General features: G+C 37.0%; 1 protein-coding gene across 1 annotated transcript; it reads right to left on the bottom strand.

Annotated features, from left to right (window-relative positions):
• Window positions 1–4,717: 4,717 nt before the first annotated feature.
• On the bottom strand, window positions 4,718–12,914 carry LOC132546814 (mucin-2-like). Its single transcript, XM_060210529.1, has 5 exons — window positions 12,893–12,914; window positions 11,468–11,704; window positions 9,137–9,384; window positions 5,930–6,406; window positions 4,718–5,887 (listed from the first exon to the last, which is right to left on the bottom strand). Exons 1-5 carry the CDS (start codon window positions 12,912–12,914, stop codon window positions 4,718–4,720), a joined length of 2,154 nt encoding a protein of 717 aa, XP_060066512.1.
• Between the last annotated feature and the right edge of the window lie 6,435 nt (window positions 12,915–19,349).

The raw sequence follows: 19,349 nt of genomic DNA, 5'->3' as shown, positions 1-19,349 counted from the left end.
TTTACACCTGTAGTTGATATTTGTTATTACACCACTCTATGCGTCATGATGAGGTTTAGATCTAGGGGCAAAATCATGTCTTAATCCTGTGATGTCCTAATCTGCGAACAAAGGCCTCTCCGATAAGGTAAGTATCTCCTACATATAGTGTGTGTGTGGTTTGTAATGTGTTACGGGGTAGATCTGACCTCTTGTGACCTTACATTCCTCATCAATGGGGGTGTAGGAATTCTACTGTTTATGTGGGATATCATGGATTTTCTGGTCATGTGACTTCAGTGACACATTGATGATGTCACAACGAAGGATTGCCTTCATAATGTATGGTTAGCCTGACCCATATAATAAGTATGTTGCCATGGTGAATTGATATATTTAAACTGAAAATAAACATTCTGATCCATTATACAAGATTGTTCGATTAAATAATTGTTTTTATGTTCTTTACTTAAATACATCTGAGGATCTATTGGTTCATATGTTACATCAAGTGGTTATCTGCATAAGATAAGTTATACTTATCAACACATGACCGCAAACAATAGAATTTAAAAATAGATTCTATGTTACTCTGTCTTGATCAAATATTTCGGTCAACTGAATATCTTCATATTTTAATTTTAACACAAAACAAAAAAAGATCTTGTCGTAATTTGTCAAATTGAATGAATGATAAGTATACACACCCGTTGCTACAGGTATGTCGTATCTATTTTAACGGCCGATTTTCAATTTCATTTCCTCTCGGTATGGATTTCCCCATGATTGACCCTGTTCGTCATAAATCTTCCTTAACTTAAAGAATTTTCCTCTACTTAAATTTGCCCCTTGGGAAGCATTACATAAGTTAAGGAAAATTTCTTAAATGTGGGGTTTCCAGCAATACTGATTTCCCATAGAGGTCGGCCTAAAGATTTTTTCACCCTTCGAGACCTCTCACCGATGAATTGTTTTGTGCCATCAAAGTTGGTTCCATTGACTTTACATTACATTGCGTAACTGAATTACTAAACTATGAACGCCAATTGTCACAAAACAGATAAAAAATGATTAATTATTTTAACGAAAGTTCTAACCATTCACTAAATACCAAAGTACTAAAACAATAAGTATATCGCCGACATTATTGGTCGTTAAGCATTTTGTGAGGAAAACATCATTTTTTGTCAACAAATGACATTTTGAATGTCTTCCATATTCTTACCCTAACCCTGATCAAAGATCAAAACTTTTAGCTTTGATGTGTATTATCCCAATGACTTAGTGGACCACCTTGTTACACTCCCAACCTTATGTATACATGTGCCTTGCCTAATATCTAACAACCCCTATCACACATACAAGTAATGCCAACATGTCATTGAATGACTATTTCTAATAAATATAGATAGGCCAATACATACAATACATTATATGATCGATGAGTTACTGTACTCATCTTCCAACAATACATAATATACCTCATATACCCCAATAGTTTTTTTTTTGTGTTTTGTTTTTGTTTTGTTGTTTTTTTGTGTGTGTGTGTGTTGCAATGATACGTAGCAAAACATCCCACTATTATACGTAGAGGATCTATTTCATGGCCAATCGTCCTATGTAAAAGGCACGCTATATATGAAGAGTTTCAATCAAGACACGACTATATTGCCCAAGCTCGAAAAACACCAACTCATCTTTCATCACAATCTGTGATGTCCTTGATCCTCACGTATTTGTTCACATCATCTTATAGGAAAAGATCTTAACCCTAACGGTGAGATCCTCACTGATGAAAGAGAAATGTTGACTTCAGAGCTACCTTCCAGATCAAAGGAATTCATCAAGGATCTTTATACATTTCATATATGCTTTCTATGCAGGAGCCTTCTTTTACTCTGCGTTTCCCTCTCCTCTCTATTGTATAGCGTATTGTATAGATTGTATACCGTGGACTGGTTGGACAAGAACACAGTTTCTAAAATGTCTTTCCTATTGTTCAATCTCTATTGATACTGGTATTTACACTCTAAATCACAAGGATACACTGCTGTTATTCTGGATAAAAATAAAGACGGACATATCATGGCAACAGTATTCAACTCTTTTTAACATGTAACTTTCTTATATATCGAAAACAGTTCTTTCCATCTTAAAATAATTAGAAATAAGCATTGTTCCTTGGTCCTTGAACGTGAACATCTTACAAAGAAAATATCCTGGAGCATAACATTGTGTTCTCAGAAACATTTCTTGACCTACAAGCATCTGTCACACTTGACGATATGTATGTCTTTATTCCTAAGAGTTATGATCACAAGCTCCAGAAAATCTCCTACTGTGGCCAGAAGAAACGGCACTATTTGAAGTTCATGAGCATAGCCTTGAATGATAGACACAGTAAGACCTTTTGTTGGAAGCGATAATGATACGAAGATTGCAAAAGCCTTCCTGACTGGAGAGAAAGGTGACAACGTCGCTGTTAATCGCGGAGTGAGGAATACTTCGCCAAATTTGGAATCACGTGGTTTGACAACAAATATGCCGTCTTACCTAAAACCTGAGCAGACTCACCACAACGACCTACAAGCTAACCTTGATAAATCCATAACTAAATTCAGAGAAGTGGAGTCAAATCACGGACGATTCAAGCAATGGCTGTTTTTCTCAAAACACAACTTGCCTTCAACTATTTCATTGATGTCATCGAGGCACTCGATAAAATAGTAACAGCCTCTCTCTCAATGGAATCCGGGGACAAATGTTAGAACACAAGACCAAGACGAAAAGGATATGATGCTGGTTGTTCACAACAATTTAACTCAGAATGGGGAAAATGACCCAACTATCATTGGCAGCTGGCTACATAAGTGAGCACTCAGTGATAATGGTCACTACAAAGTCTGTATCTATTGGCACTCATGAAACATTACACAGTGTCAGATCCAATCAAGACACAAGAACATTGTAAAGTACATTGTTTGGATCCAGTATGATAGCTCAGAAGCTATTTACCCCATAAATGATTTTCATTGCCAGTGTCCTACTGGACAGAGAATAATGAAGGCATGTGCCCACATAGCCAATATCATGTACTATTTAGGATACTACTTGCATTTGGAAACCAGTAAGCTTTTACATCCAAAAGTCAAAAGCCTTAAGACAAACCTCAAAAAAGTAGATTTCGCTGCCAGACGTTATCTTCAAGGCATTAGGTATGGTCGACTTGAACCATTAGAAATACATGTACATGGCATGGTCAATCAGATTCTAGGACGAAGAAGCCTTATTGAACTCCAGTTTCGATGGTTTAATGTGTAAACCAACTTACATTTATCATTTATCATTCTTGTTAGAATATTAATTGTGTGATTATCAGGGAACATTAGAACCGTTTCGAAACGTTCACTTTAGCGGGTTATTGGTGTAGGTGACAGTCCCTTTGTACTGATCTATTTGAAAATGTTTTAGAACATATTTACGAATTTACTCCAATAGGAAAATTTATTTTTGACCCTCAGAAAATTGCGCTTAACATTCTTTCTAAAAACCCATCACATTTCTTGCTTCCGTCCCAATGTAGTTAAAACCTGTGACTTCTGACTTTGCTGTTGAAGTTGCGTCCTAGGCTATTTTGAAACACCAACTTTAATTTTTACTTAACGTCTTAATGGTTTTGCTGTTGTAGTTAATATTTCCTTAAGTAAAGGACGATTCGTGAGGCTTGAGTCTGTAACATAAAGTTTCATTACTATAAGACAATTCATACTGAATGTGTATCATATCTAAAGTGTACTATATCTAAAGTGTACCACATCTAAAGTGTACCATATCTAAAGTGTACCACATCTAAAGTGTACCATATCTAAAGTGTACCACATCTAAAGTGTACCACATCTAAAGTGTACCACATCTAAAGTGTACCACATCTAACGTGTACCATATCTAAAGTGTAACATATTTAAAGTGTACCATATTTAAAGTGTAACATATCTTAAGTGTACCACATCTAACGTGTACCATACTTAAAGTGTAACATATTTAGATTGTAACATATATATTATTTAATATTTGCTGTTTGTTCACATGTGTTATCGAGATAGCTATAGCATTGACATAAACCTCAAAACACACAACTCATGGCCTCTTGATGATATCAAATTAATGTGTCGTGTTTAAAAAAAATCTACAGAATTCATTAAAATAAATCCAACCCAAAACATTTACAAAATAGGAAAAAGTGACAACCTCTTAATATGAATGACACGTTAGCAATGAATACAAACGTACACTTTTGTATAGGGTTAATTGCTTTATTACAAATCACCGAAGACAAAGACATATTCTAAATGTAAATAATACAATCTGACTAGAAATAGTCTACATTTGCAACTAATGATTTTACAACTACAAATGGTTTCATGATTATTTCTACGAAACACTACACAAGGATATAACACATTTATCTGTCACACAAGTAAATATTATACAAAAGGATATTTTTCCAGTGGGAGGGGGAACGTAACTATTATAGACACCTGTATGACAAATTGTTATTTTTAGTTGTCAATTATTGCTAACATAATAACACATATCAACCCTTTGTGTCGATCTACGTTGAATATGGGAGTTTATTATCTTTATTCTTTTATTGCAGATATGGAAATGTTGCTGTTGAAACATCTCAGATATATTCTTTTGAATTTTTGCAAATATTATTGAAATATTGCAACTACATTTAAGATGAGGAGCGCAAATAAAAAAGAAAGAGATCAGTTATACGGCTTCTCGGGGAGGACATTCCATTTTGCTGGCTTGAAGACATAGGTACGGGGTTTGAAAGTTGTTGTGTTAGGCCAAATAGTGAAGCAATGATATTCGGCGCTATCGCTGAAGTTGACTTTGATGCTGTTGATGTTGGTGTCGTGGTGGGTGTTGTGGTGGGTGTTGTGGTGGGTGCTGTAGTTGGTGTCGTGGTTGGTGTTGTAGTTGGTGTCGTAGTAGATGTTGTGGTGGGTGTTGTTGTTGGTGTTGTTGTATGTGTTGGTGTTGTAGGTGTTGTGGTTGGTGGTGTTGTGGTGGGTGGAGTGGTGGGTGTCGTGGTTGGTGTTGTGGTGGGTGTTGTGGTGGGTGGAGTGGTGGGTGTCGTGGTTGGTGTTGTGGTGGGTGTCGTGGTTGGTGTTGTGGTGGGTGTCGTGGTTGGTGTTGTGGTGGGTGTTGTGGTGGGTGTTGTAGTTAATGTTGTTGCAGGCGTCGTGGTAGGTGAAGTAGTTGGTGTTGTGGTTGGTGTTGTAGTTGGTGTCGTGGTTGGTGTTGTGGTGGGTGGAGTGGTGGGTGTCGTGGTCGGGGTTGTGGTAGGTGTCGTAGTTGGTGTTGTTGTAGGTGTTGTGGTGGGTGTTGTGGTGGGTGTTGTTGTAGGTATTGTAGTTGGTGTTGTTGTAGGTGTTGTGGTTGGCGTGGTGGTAGGTGTAGTGGTGGGTGTTGTTGAAGGTGTTGTTGTAGGTGTTGTGGTTAGGGTTGTAGTTGGGGTTGTTGTTGGTGTTGTTGTAAGTGTTGTGGTTGGTGTGGTGGTAGGTGTAGTGGTGGGTGTTGTGGTGGGTGTTGTGGTGGGTGTAGTGGTGGGTGTTGTTGTGGGTGTTGTTGTAGGTGTTGTGGTCAGGGTTGTGGTTGGGGTTGTTGTTGGTGTTGTTGTAGGTGTTGTGGTCAGGGTTGTGGTTGGGGTTGTTGTTGGTGTTGTTGTAGGTGTTGTGGTTGGTGGTGTTGTGGTGAGTGTTGTGGTGGGTGTCGTGGTAGGTGTTGTGGTGGGTGTTGTCGTAGGTGTTGTAGTTGGTGTTGTTGTAGGTGTTGTGGTTGGCGTTGTGGTTGGGGTTGTTGTTGGTGTTGTTGTAGGTGTTGTGGTCATGGTTGTGGTTGGGGTTGTTGTTGGTGTTGTTGTAGGTGTTGTGGTTGGTGTGGTGGTTGGTGTTGTGGTTGGTGTGGTGGTAGGTGTAGTGGTTGGTGTTGTAGTTGGTGTCGTGGTGGGTGATGTAGTTGGTGTTGTAGTTGGTGTTGTATTTGGTGTTGTGGTAGGTGTACTGGGTTTTGTTTTGGTGGGTGTTGTGGTGGGTGTTGTCGTAGGTGTTGTAGTTGGTGTTGTTGTAGGTGTTGTGGTTGGCGTTGTGGTTGGGGTTGTTGTTGGTGTTGTTGTAGGTGTTGTGGTTGGTGTGGTGGTTGGGGTTGTTGTTGGTGTTGTTGTAGGTGTTGTGGTCATGGTTGTTGTTGGTGTTGTTGTTTGTGTTGTTGTAGGTGCTGTGGTTGGTGTTGTTGTAGGTGTTGTAGTTGGTGTTGTGGTTGGTGTTGCGGTTTGCGTCGATGGATATTTCCATATTTTGATGTCGTCCAAACCCAGTTTTGAATTGAAGCTGAACTTTACAGTTTTAAACAGGACCTGAAATGGTAAGAAATCATTAGCAGTATGTCAAAGTGACGTTAACAGTGTGAAAATATTGATGAAATATATACATGTAAATAAGAAATTAAAGAAATTAAAAGCATACTATATTACACACTAAATTCTGAAGTACTTCTCATTGTGTTATGACCTGGCAGTATGACATGTAACGAAAACAGTTCTTTATTAAAGCATAGGTAACATCATCAACTACTCTTTAATAGCAATAACTTTCTGGGTATAATGTCTTCTAAACGTTTGTAGCTTAACATGATATTGTATATTTAAATGTGTATCTCATTGTGTTATGACCTGACAGTGTCCTGACATTAAAATCCTTAATGTGTTATGACCTCACAGTGTCCTGACAGTGTAACGAAACACCTTTTTGTTTCCTTGTGTTATTTCATTGACCTGACATCTTCGGTTGAAGCAGGTTCTCAGTGTTATGACCTGTCAGTGACCTGACAGCTGAGACATATTCGTTCTTTGTGTTACTTAATGTTCAGTGTCCTGACAGTGTAACGACCGACTTTCTCGTTCTCATTGTGTTATGACATGGCAGAGACCTGACAGTGTAACGAACGACTTTCTCGTTCTCATTGTGTTATGACCTGACAGTGTCCTGACAGTGTAACGAACGACTTGCTCGTTCTCATTGTGTTATGACCTGACAGTGTCCTGACAGTGTAACGACCGACTTTCTCGTTCTCATTGTGTTATGACCTGACAGTGTCCTGACAGTGTAACGAACGACTTTCTCGTTCTCATTGTGTTATGACCTGACAGTGTCCTGACAGTGTAACGAAGGACTTTCTCGTTCTCATTGTGTTATGACCTGACAGTGACCTGACAGTGTAACGAACGACTTGCTCGTTCTCATTGTGTTATGACCTGTCAGTGACCTGACAGTGTAACGAACGACATTCTCGTTCTCATTGTGTTATGACCTGACAGTGACCTGACAGTGTAACGACTGACTTTCTCGTTCTCATTGTGTTTTGACCTGACATTGTCCTGACAGTGTAACGACTGACTTTCTCGTTCTCATTGTGTTATGACATGGCAGAGACCTGACAGTGTAACGACCGACTTGCTCGTTCTCATTGTGTTATGACCTGGCAGTGACCTGACAGTGTAACGAACGACTTTCTCGTTCTCATTGTGTTATGACCTGACAGTGTCCTGACAGTGTAACGAACGACTTTCTCGTTCTCATTGTGTTATGACCTGACAGTGTCCTGACAGTGCAACGAACGACTTTCTCGTTCTCATTGTGTTATGACCTGACAGTGACCTGACAGTGTAACGAACGACTTTCTCGTTCTCATTGTGTTATGACCTGACAGTGACCTGACAGTGTAACGAACGACTTTCTCGTTCTCATTGTGTTATGACCTGACAGTGTCCTGACAGTGTAACGAACGACTTTCTCGTTCTCATTGTGTTATGACCTGACAGTGACCTGACAGTGTAACGAACGACTTTCTCGTTCTCATTGTGTTTTGACCTGACAGTGTCCTGACAGTGTAACGAACGACTTTCTCGTTCTCATTGTGTTATGACATGGCAGAGACATGACAGTGTAACGAACGACTTGCTCGTTCTCATTGTGTTATGACCTGGCATGCCCTTCAGATGGCCTTTGGCAGTATCGTGATTTAATGCGTACTTTCTGTTTTTTATATATATATATATTACCCGCACGATCCAAATCAGTTGTATTATGAAGTCAAATCTGCATATATCAATTTTGGCGAGCTCTCTGCTACATAATTATAATTTCAAGTGCAAGGATAGTATCCGGGGAATCCCCTTTTGTAATTACCAGTGTTAATACATGTATTTTTGATCTTCTTGTTTTCATGTGATATACCCATCGGTAAAGTTATACATCCATGTTTCTGGTGTAAACAGCAATGTTTCACGTAGATATGAAAGTTAACTATGGGTACTAAATGTATAATACATGAGATCTCAAAAGTCCTCTTAAAAGGCAAAGTTATACTGTAGATTATGTGCTGATGGGCTATGATGAAAATATGGCAATCGGGACAAAAAGTCTGCCATGTTTTACCGATAGTCTTCAGTCATGTTAAAAGGCAGGGACATATTGCGTTTAGTGTATATCCAGATGGTCTCCAACAGAATAGTGTTAGAATTATTATGAGGATAGATGGTGTACCCGATATAAGTCATTGAACGACTATAGTCAAATTTATATATATATGTTGATGTTTTCTTGTCTTTATGAAATGTTTGCGACTACTATAACTTCTATGTGTGTCTTTGTAGATGGCAATTCGTGCTAGGCAGTTAATGTGTATTCATAAACCCTATAGTCAGTGGTTGGATATTATATGAAAACTCGTTATTGAGAAATTTTCTACTCGGGTACCATCGACAAAATTCTGAGGTTTTATTCCAGATGTACGTTAAATACAATAATTGTATTCACGAGGATCAAAATCAAGTGTCTATTCCTATCTATAGGTCAAATTGCCGTAGCTCAAATACATCGGTAACTTATTTGTCAGATGAAGTTATCGCTTATATATATATATTGACCATTCGAAAAGACTAGTGTTTTAGCATCTCCCCATGCCAAAGAAAAAACCCAGTTCAGCATACAGTAACGACAGTAGGACATGTATAGAAGTGTTACTAGTCTAATACTTTGTGAGCCATCCCCACATTACATCCTTTATATCATTTTGCAATAAATACCTTAAATGGAGCCTGACTTGAAACTGCTATTGTTGCCTTCCTCCACTGATGTCCATGTCCACCAGTCAGTGCCATTACCGATGTTTCATCCCCATGGGTATCCACCAGGACTTCTAGATTAGAGTCTGAATACGCCATTACGTACCAGAACTGGATACAAACAGTCCCTCCACTGATTGTAGTCGTGTTGACGGAGGAACTAGCACCGTTAAGTTTACCAAGCATAGATGGATATAGAAACAATCCACCTATAAATAGATATATCATATAGGTATTACATAAATATGTGTTATTTCCTCTCTAACACGAATATCTGATGCAGCATGATAATCTGATGTAAATGCAACTAGGTGTAGTGAAATGTTCTTCACGTAATTATATATATATACACACACCCACACACACACACCCACACACACACATATATATATATATTAGACATTTATCATAACAAATAAACGTATTTAAGCAATATGCTTTTGTGAACGTATTCTTCATCTGCTATAAGATGTATTGGAATATTTTTAATCTGAACACTATAATTTGTCTGGTAAATTACTAATACTAGTAACGTGTTCCAGGTTTACCGAGCAAAGATGTGTAGAGAGAAATGACCCGAGAATACCTCTCCTGTCATTAGATAGGTTTGTCTATCATTAGTTACAGCATTAATATGTAATATATATAAATTTAATAGGATTCCTCCTTTACACGAACATTTGGTTAATCATTATAATCCGATGTTCATTGTAAATGAAAGCACACAAAATAAAATGAAAAACATTAGAATATACTGATGCATCGAAAAAACATACACCGAAAGTATATCGTGCGAATGATATAATGATATTGAATCGATATTTCAAAAATTTGAATAAGACTGTGGCGACACACAGTTCTAAAGATAGACCATATGTTATCGAGAATATAATATTTTGAAATCCCCCGCCCTTTTTCTTTTAACCTGTATCAAAACTACTGAACTTACTGAAAAACATCACTTTTCTTGCGCAATTTATTTTCGTTGTTTTCTCTGGTACTATAAAACCACGAATTCATATAATAACGAATTGTTGAAATATATATATATGTTTTTATTTACAGACAAGACTGGGACACAGGGTATTTGAAAATTGGTCCCTTTGAATTTGCCTTATTTGTCAGTCATCTTTAGCTGATAGACAACTTTGGTATAGGGTACGGCCCCGTATCACTTAAACGCGATATATCAAGGGTTTCGTACCCGGGTACATGGATGGGTTTCAGACAGCTGGCCAATTATTATTTTGCTATGTTTTAATCTGTGCCGATTTCGAAGACAGAATCATAAAAGTGATCCAGTTTTTAATTGACAACATCTTCGTCGATTTTATTGGTAAAGTTGGAGAACTTTCTGTGCCCCTCCGCTGGCGGGCTTGTTTTTATATGTGACTGAATTTAACGAAGAGCTCATCCAAACAACTCGCGTCCTGCCTTTAAATAACAACAACTTTATTGACCGCGTCCATATATACAATCAACAACACTGTCATGGTAACAAAGTACTTACATTTCAGCAAATTCCAACTCGGAAATTCTTCATAACATGACCACATGTAAACACTATGAAAATTTCACTTCCTGTAAAGCTAGTTTTTGGTGCGTAGACACAGATTCGAGACTACCCAAATAGTAATCTCCAACAAAAAGCTGAAATATTATCCTGAAAAAAAATGAAACCCCACATTGTCCACTTTAACATGACAGGACCAATTTTGGCAAGAATTTTTTTTTTCATTTTTAATTAAAACCTTTATAATGGGGTAATCTAATGAACAAAAAAATCACCCATGGCCACACCGAGAAACTGTGTACTGCTACCCTAGAATCACTGTAGGACAAGAATGAGAGATGAAACTATTGTATGCAACGTATTTAGGTAAATCAGAACTCCGAGAAAGATTTATATCACCGTGTTATCACCCTGTTACTCCATCTCGTTGATTTGTTTATAAGTAACTTTGTTCACGCCAGAGGGCGCGTCATCTCGCGCTATATGACGATACTTGCTATATTTGGCACGGACTTTCCCAAAATATAAACTGATCACACTGGACACTGGACTAATAACTTTTACACACAATTTTTTTTTTCGTCTAGATTTATATTTTTCACGGGCGTTATCAAAAATTAAACTGATTACACCGGACAATGCCTATGTAACAAATAACTTTTATGATATTTTTTTCGTCTGGATATATATTTTTTTCTGTTTTACTTGAATCTTAAAAAAGTTGATTGGCTAAAGTGTCCCTTAAAATGATACAACAAATAATAAACAAATTGAAATACCGTCGTGAAGAGAATCCACGCCCACTTGTTGTTTCATATTAGTTCTCTTCCACTGTATATAATGGTAACTTGTAGGATGACTGTAGGTACAGTAGTTCGTGTTAAAGTTACAGCTCTGACTTAGGGGTGTCACATTCACATCAGAACAACTGCTGTTAGAAAGAATCCGAACATCAGAAGATCCTGTTTTGGTTAAAGGTAGTGCCTCTGTTATCCGGAATATTGACACAATGGATTCTGCAAAATGGTGAGAAAATAGATTTAGAATGTTTTGGCCATGTCATGTAAAAAGACATACAGGATTTTCCTTGTTTCTTGATCAATAACAAGAGTGAACCAGTTTCCATCCAAAGGGACAGACACGGTAAAAATAATAATGAAAACGATTCAGCCATGTTACTTTTAAATGATAATAAACGATTGACCAGTTGGTATCATAGTATTGATATTTTTTTATGAATGAAGAATTTTTATGTTTTCAGTTATATTAGTAATTTATATCTGACATTTAGATGTGCTCGCATTTCTAAGTTTCCTTTCTATATAATTTGTTCTCATTTTATCGATTTGACATGTCGATATTTTTGCGTGAAGTGTTATTTATGTACCAATATCTACCCCTTAAGGTTTTGGATCTTCTAAACTTTTCTTCAGATAATGTACGCTTCCACGGGAATCTCAATACTCTTAGATTTTATTCACACTATGAGGAAGAATTTACCGGCCAAAGTGTTTGTTTATTACTTGAGTGAGTGTTTCAAGGATCTGATAACGATTTGTATTATCTGATCTTGAGGTATAAAACTTCTTATGAAATCTTATCCGGGAACCGGGAATAGTGATCTCTCCATGGCTTTGAACAGATAATTATTTTCTTATCGAAACCTTGCATATCATGTATCATATATCATCTCCGGGACATTTAAGAACATAACTCCGTAAACAACTACTACAGCAGTTTTTTTAAAATTGATATACTGACGAAATTTCAGTAGATTTCGTTGTTTAATTTGTTGTCTCTTTCTAAAGTAGCAAATATGTTGAACTCCATCTTACAGAAAAAAAATCATTCAGCTCCCTAGGAAATGAAATCCACTTATCTTTGTTCATGTGACCTGATATGTTACAACGTCAGTATCACCTTCTCAACACTAATCAGCAAACTGTATCAACAAAATGTGTTATCCCTGAACCGTTTTCGTTAGAACTTACTGATAATCAACTGCAGATCTCTGTTCTATCTTTCAATTTTCAATTTGAATTAACCCTTTCATTGATAGGTTTAATGTAACGTTCTCGAAATGGATGTTCAGATGGTTTCTTGTTGTTTCTTTGTGTACGTCTAGTGTTACCAATGTGATGTTAACATAACAATTATATCATTAACAAAACACGTAGTTCTGATATCATAAAATACCTATTTACTACTTACAGAGAGAGCAACCATGGCGTGTCATAAAATGAATATCACAGCTGTAAAGTATATATCATCATCATCATCATCATCATCATCAACAACAACAACAACAATAATCTCTGGTTGCCGAATTATTTGATTGATCCTATTTTCATTTGTCTACGGATCAACAAGGTATGTGAGAAAATTATTTTATGCATTAAAACCCTTCAACATTTATCTCATGAAACGTATAGTCAATAATATCGGAATGTCAACAGAAGCTGTAATCAAACTCAAATAGGGCAAACATCTACGCAGTGACTCCTAACAGTACTAGAGAAATAAGACCATGCGTTCCGGAGAGTAGGCGTGTTTCTGCTTTATAGAAAACGCCTGTCATTTAAAAATTTGGTCAATCGAAGTGAAATATTTCACATTCTCAAATGAGAGCAACGGAATTACAGGCATCTTACTTCTTATCACGCAAGAGTAATTCCCAATTGCACATTGAATCAAATGCGACACGAATACCATAGAACGTGGATGCAGGGGTTTTGCCACTCAGAAATAAGATTAAAAAGATATTATAGATATAGAATATTAATGTATCTATACATCAAAAAAAATTATCGTGTTTTTGTGTACCAAAGTTTTTTATTCTCTACTTTAGAATATGTTATTTTGAAATTAATTTCTTTACGTCATGGTATAAGGTCCTGATATTTCTAAAAGAAAAGAAGATATTTATATTTATAGACAGGAGCACTGCAATACACGACATTTATTTAAAAAATTAGATATTTAAAATTAGTTGGTGTAATATGTTTTCAATATTTAATTGCTCAACAGTTGATTGATTGATTGATTGATTGATTGATTGATTGATTGATTGATTGATTGATTGACATAGAAAAAAAAACATATCCCTGCACTTTTCAGTATAAAACTTGCTTGTATGACAAGTAAGATGTGTAACTTACAATTAATCTAACACGCACAGATTTAATTTAAGACATCAATACTAATGATTTTAAGAATGTCGATGATACTATAATGCAGTGACTCATTAACATCAATACATTTCTTAGCTCATTCTTGTGATTGCTACATTTACTCTGAATGTATATATTACCTAATCGTTGCGCTCGTTATACCATTAAAATTGAAATGCTGTCGAATTTAAGACACAATATGAACAAATTCTCTCATAACGTTTATATGATTGTAAGCATTAATTAGTGCATTTTGCATATTTACAACTGATAAAAGACAAAATTTGAACTTGAATTCATAATGTAGATAAATCTATTCAGTATGATTAAGATATAATTAAAGACAATACAGTGATCAAAGAGAACTGTTTATTATCTATTTCTATGCTTAACATGAACATTATTTTATGTATCCAAGAGGGAAAAGAATTAAGGAGAAAAAAGAAGAGTAAAGAGTATAAACACTTACGCAACAAAATTAAATTCCAAACCAGCATCATCACTCCTATTTGCACCTTTACTAACAGGTGAATCAGTATGATAATGTCCCCTCCCAGGTGTATCTGATGTCCCTCGCTGAGGCGACACGGATATTATTGAGAACACAAGACTTAATCTCGGAGCTGTCGGTGCTTTGATAGGCCAATATTTCTTTTTAAATTGACAAATAACTAACAGAGTTGTCTCCCTTCATCTTTCAAGATATTTCTTTCACGAAATTTTAAGATTATATAAGACAATAATTGAAGAGTGAAATAGGTTTTGTTTTATTCCATTAGATATTTTATAATATAAGTTTATTAAAGAAACCTTAACAACATTCCATATATCGGAATATTTTTGAGCTTTGCAATGTTTGCGAAAAGGTTTAAAGCTACAGCTATGGACGAAATTCTTTACATTTGGACTCTGATCATTTAATAAAGACAATTAAAAAGTCCAGTGACTGACTGACGAAGGTGATGTGGATTTCAACATTAAATATAAATAAAAACTAACCATGTTATGATTTTAATAAAACGATTAACAGCTTCAGATCCCTATATTATACATATGGAAATTGTAAGAACAAGAAAACATTACAGTTCCTGCTGCAAGTATCTTCCCTCCAAAGTGTGGAAAGGAAGTTTATCTCGTAAAGAACAAAGTAAGAATTACCTATGGCGAATTGATGGTGAGAGGTAGAAGAACCATGCTGATATAATAAATATTGGGTGTACTTCCATCATGGCTACAGTTGTAGTGTCTAATCCTTTTATATAACGTCAATATCTTTTTGATCTGGTGACAAATTAAACGGGTTCACAGCTTAATATTATTATTACTTTATCAGTTTTTATAGATTTATCAGATCAATAATTTTTTTTATAAATGTATCAATAGACTGTTTTTCAATTTTTTCTTGTCAGAATGTGTTAGACCTAAAGCGACACTTAGATTTTTCGAACTCCTCTATCACAGTGTACATTTCAAGAAAATAAAAATGATAAAATGTAAACAAAATTGTTTACTGGAGAAGTCAAAATGTATTATGTTAACTGACCATTACAAAGATTACAAGACTATATCTTGCTGGTATATGAGTTTTATATCAGTGACGTCTTCTGTAATAAATGCCTGTAGTTGCTTGATTAACGAGATCAAGACCAGTCTTAAACAGGTAAGATTTCAATTTTCTTTCATTTCATTTGGTGTTTCCTAAGTAAAAACTAACATTCGAACATTGATAAGAAATAACAAAAATGAAATGAAAATTGTCATTTTTAGTTGTGTTTGTATCTCCTAAATACATGTGTATCTATTATTTGTCAATCTATCTATTTTTGCTTTACGTCCTATTAGCAGCCAGGGTTAATTCAGGACGTGCCAGGTTTGGTTGGTGCAGCAACTACCGACCTGCGGTAAGTACCTAGTGACTGTCCCATATAGGCCTCGAACAATCAAGTGCATTTTTTGAAAGAGAATAAAATAAAATTGAATTGAATTGCACGTGTCTTGAGATATGTCTATCCAGAGACGTACATAATTATATACAAAGTAACTCCATAGCAGTTTGTTTATAGTATATTGTTCTTTTATTTATTTGTTAACTGGTTAAATATGGTATTGCTGTTAATCAAAACTCTAAAACCTATTAAAACAAATCCTTCCTGTTCTCCGTTATCTCTTTCATACTCTCATTCAACATTAATCTTCCATACGTGCTTTAATGCTGCTATAACCATACATAATACGTGTATAACATTATACTATGTAGAAACATAATTTACAAGTGACATTATAACATACATATCATAATTATTATTATATTCATATCAATAAAGTACATGCCAAGTATAACAAAACTTTTCAAGTTTGAGGTATCTGTAATTCCTCAAAGCATTAGTTTATCATATATTTAAATATAAGAATTATGGACAAAAATATTGAAAATAAATTAAGATACGTTAGCAGACACATATATTAAACAAAATCGCAAACATTTGTTCAGATTTTCAGGTTCCTTCAACCATTATAAATCCCAAGAAAAGTGTCATTTCTATTCTACGTTTCAGAATAACAAGATAATGTCGTGAACGTGTTAAGATGATGTAATAGCTTAGACAGAAATCAATAGTTTCTTACAAATCACTCAATGAACGATGTTAGTCAACAACTGTCTGTATATCAAAAACATCTATAGCAGCCATAAAGATAGATAGGAAAACATTTATCAACATTTAAATCCAATAAACGAAGTAGAACGGTGAATATGTCGAGATACTTGACCGCCATTTCAAGGTAATGAGTTTTGTTAATGTATTAACTTAGCTAATGATACATGTATGATGTGTCAGTTGTATTCAGTGACAAATGATTATACTTATGATAAATGGTTGATAATAACTGTATGAAGCTTCTCGAGCTAACATAGCTATATTTAATTAATACTGAAGTTTATAAGGCCACCAACAAAGTATTAAAATGCGTCAGAAATTTTAGGACAAATGGTTATCTCGAACTTTTCCATTCATTTAATGTATTTTGCTTCCTAAACACACTTTAAGTTTACTGTTATGATCGTTGTGGTTTCATTCCATTCATTTTAAGGTGTTCTGGGATATGATCATCGTTAATATAAGATTTAGAGAGCATAGATTTATTCCTCTTTGTTGACTGGACTTTTTTATATATAATTATGACTGCCAGGACCAAAGCACAGCCCCCAATAACGGAACCAACGATTATTCCCGTTTTGTGTTCATCAGAAAACGATCCTTGTTTCTGGGCATCCTTGTTTCCTATACTTCCGGTGGGAGTCGAACTTGATACTGTGGGATTGTGGGCGATATGGTGCACAGAGTGACTGGAAGTAACAGACTGAAGTGGTGTTTGAGTAGGAGTAGGTCGTTTACTTCCAGACGTTGAGGACAATGAGTTCATTGTCGATGTTACACTTGATAATCGAGTTGAGCTTAATTCTATGGCTGTGACTACTCCCTCTGATTTGTCTGTTGTTACATTGTGTACGGAATGGCCGGAGGTAGGCAATTTTGTTATCCGGGGTGTTGTCGATCGAACCGAGATTGTTGAAGATCTCATGTTATTTGTTACCTTGGAGGACAAGCTTGATACTGACACGTTTGTTCCTGCTGTAGTTGATATCATAAGTTTTGAAATTGTTGATGTCGTGGCGGGTGTCGTGATTGACATCGTAGTTGGCTTAATGATGTGTGTCGGGGTGGATTTAGTAGTTGATGTTGGTGTTGTTTTTGTAGTGGTGGTTGGTAGAATAGTTGTTGTCATCGCGAGTGTCGTGGTTGGTGTTGTGGTGGGTGTTGTGGTGGGTGTCGTTTTGGGTGTTGGGGTGGATGTTGTGGTTGGTGTTGTGGTGGGTGTCGTGGTGGATGTCGTGGTGGGTGTAGTGGTGGGTGTTGTGGTGGGTGTTGTGGTGGGTGTTGTAGTGGGAGTTGTTGTGGGTGTAGTGGTTGGTGTTGTGGTGGGTGTCGTGGTGGGTGTCGTAGTGGGTGTCGTAGTGGGTGTCGTGGTTGGTGTCGTGGTGGGTGTCGTGGTTGGTGTCGTGGTGGGTGTGGTGGTGGGTGTGGTGGTGGGTGTTGTGGTGGGTGTTGTGGTGGGTGTTGTGGTGGGTGTCGTGGTGGGTGTCGTGGTGGGTGTAGTGGTGGGTGTTGTGGTGGGTGTTGTGGTGGGTGTTGTGGTGGGTGTAGTGGTGGGTGTTGTGGTGGGTGTTGTGGTGGGTGTTGTAGTGGGAGTTGTTGTGGGTGTAGTGGTTGGTGTTGTGGTGGGTGTCGTGGTGGGTGTCGTAGTGGGTGTCGTAGTGGGTGTCGTGGTTGGTGTCGTGGTGGGTGTCGTGGTTGGTGTCGTGGTGGGTGTCGAGGTGGGTGTCGTGGTGGGTGTCGTGGTGGGTGTGGTGGTGGGTGTGGTGGTGGGTGTTGTGGTGGGTGTTGTGGTTGGTGTTGTGGTTGGTGTCGTGGTGGGTGTAGTGGTGGGTGTTGTGGTGGGTGTTGTGCTGGGTGTCGTGGTGGGTGTCGTGGTGGGTGTCGTAGTGGGTGTTGTAGTGGGTATTGTTGTGGGTGTGGTGGTCGGTGTTGTGGTGGGTGTCGTGGTGGGTGTTGTGGTGGATGTTGTGGTGGGTGTCGTGGTGGGTGTTGTAGTGGGTGTTGTAGTGGGTGTTGTTGTGGGTGTTGTGGTGAGTGTCGTGGTCGGTGTTGTTGTGGGTGTTGTTGTAGGTGTAGTGGTGGGTGTTGTTGTAGGTGTAGTGGTGGATGTTGTTGTAGGTGTAGTGGTGGGTGTAGTGGTTGGCGTCGTGGTTGGCGTTGATGGATATTTCCATATTTTAATGTCGTCCAAACCCAGTTTTGAATTGTAGCTCGTCTTTACTGATTTAAAAAGGACCTGAAAAACATCAATGAAATTGTAAGAACTAAAGACCAGTATGTCAAAGTCACGTAAACAGCTTTAATTGGCGACATAAATACTTATGCATTATACACTCAAACCTGATGTAAAGCTATTAAAAACAAAATATGGAACGGCTGGAAACAATTCATAATAAAATCATAGATAATACCCTAATTCTCAGGTCAGATTTTAGCAAATAAACCATCATTTTGCCCTAATACATAACGCCACATACCATGCATGTAGGTTTTGTAAAGTGTTCAACTGTGATGAAAACCAACACGATATCGTGTATTCAAACGCTTGCAGTTGGAGGCTAATTTGACTAGATTGCTGTCATATGTTTTACCGGAAACCCTCAGTTTAATATCGATTGTGGAATCACATTAAAAAACAGGAAATATTGAACTGCTTACGATGTATACAGATAGTCTCAAACTGAATAAGAATAAAGTTTAAGAGGATAGATACAAGTGTATCCAGAATATAGTACCAATGTGAGTTATTGAATGACTATAGACAAATAGACATAAGCATGTGGATGTTGTCGTGTCTTGATGAAACGGTTTGCGGCTACTGTAACAACTGCTGT

Source organism: Ylistrum balloti, unplaced genomic scaffold, assembly GCF_031769215.1.
Source record: "Ylistrum balloti isolate Yb309-2 unplaced genomic scaffold, AGI_CSIRO_Ybal_v1 Utg369916, whole genome shotgun sequence".
NCBI lineage: Eukaryota > Metazoa > Mollusca > Bivalvia > Pectinida > Pectinidae > Ylistrum > Ylistrum balloti.
Note: the sequence above shows the minus strand (reverse complement) of the source record. Positions and strands in the feature narration are given on the sequence as shown.

Excerpts from the sequence above, each read along its gene's own strand:
- LOC132546814 (XM_060210529.1), bottom strand. The coding sequence starts at position 12,914 with ATGGTTGCTCTCTCTGTAAGTA. Across the intron at positions 11,705-12,892 it reads GGTTGCTCTCTCTGTAAGTA|AATCCATTGTGTCAATATTC; the intron begins GTAAATAGGTAT and ends ACCATTTTGCAG. Across the intron at positions 5,888-5,929 it reads CCACAACACCAACCACCACA|ACAACCATGACCACAACACC; the intron begins CCAACCACAACA and ends ACAACCCCAACC.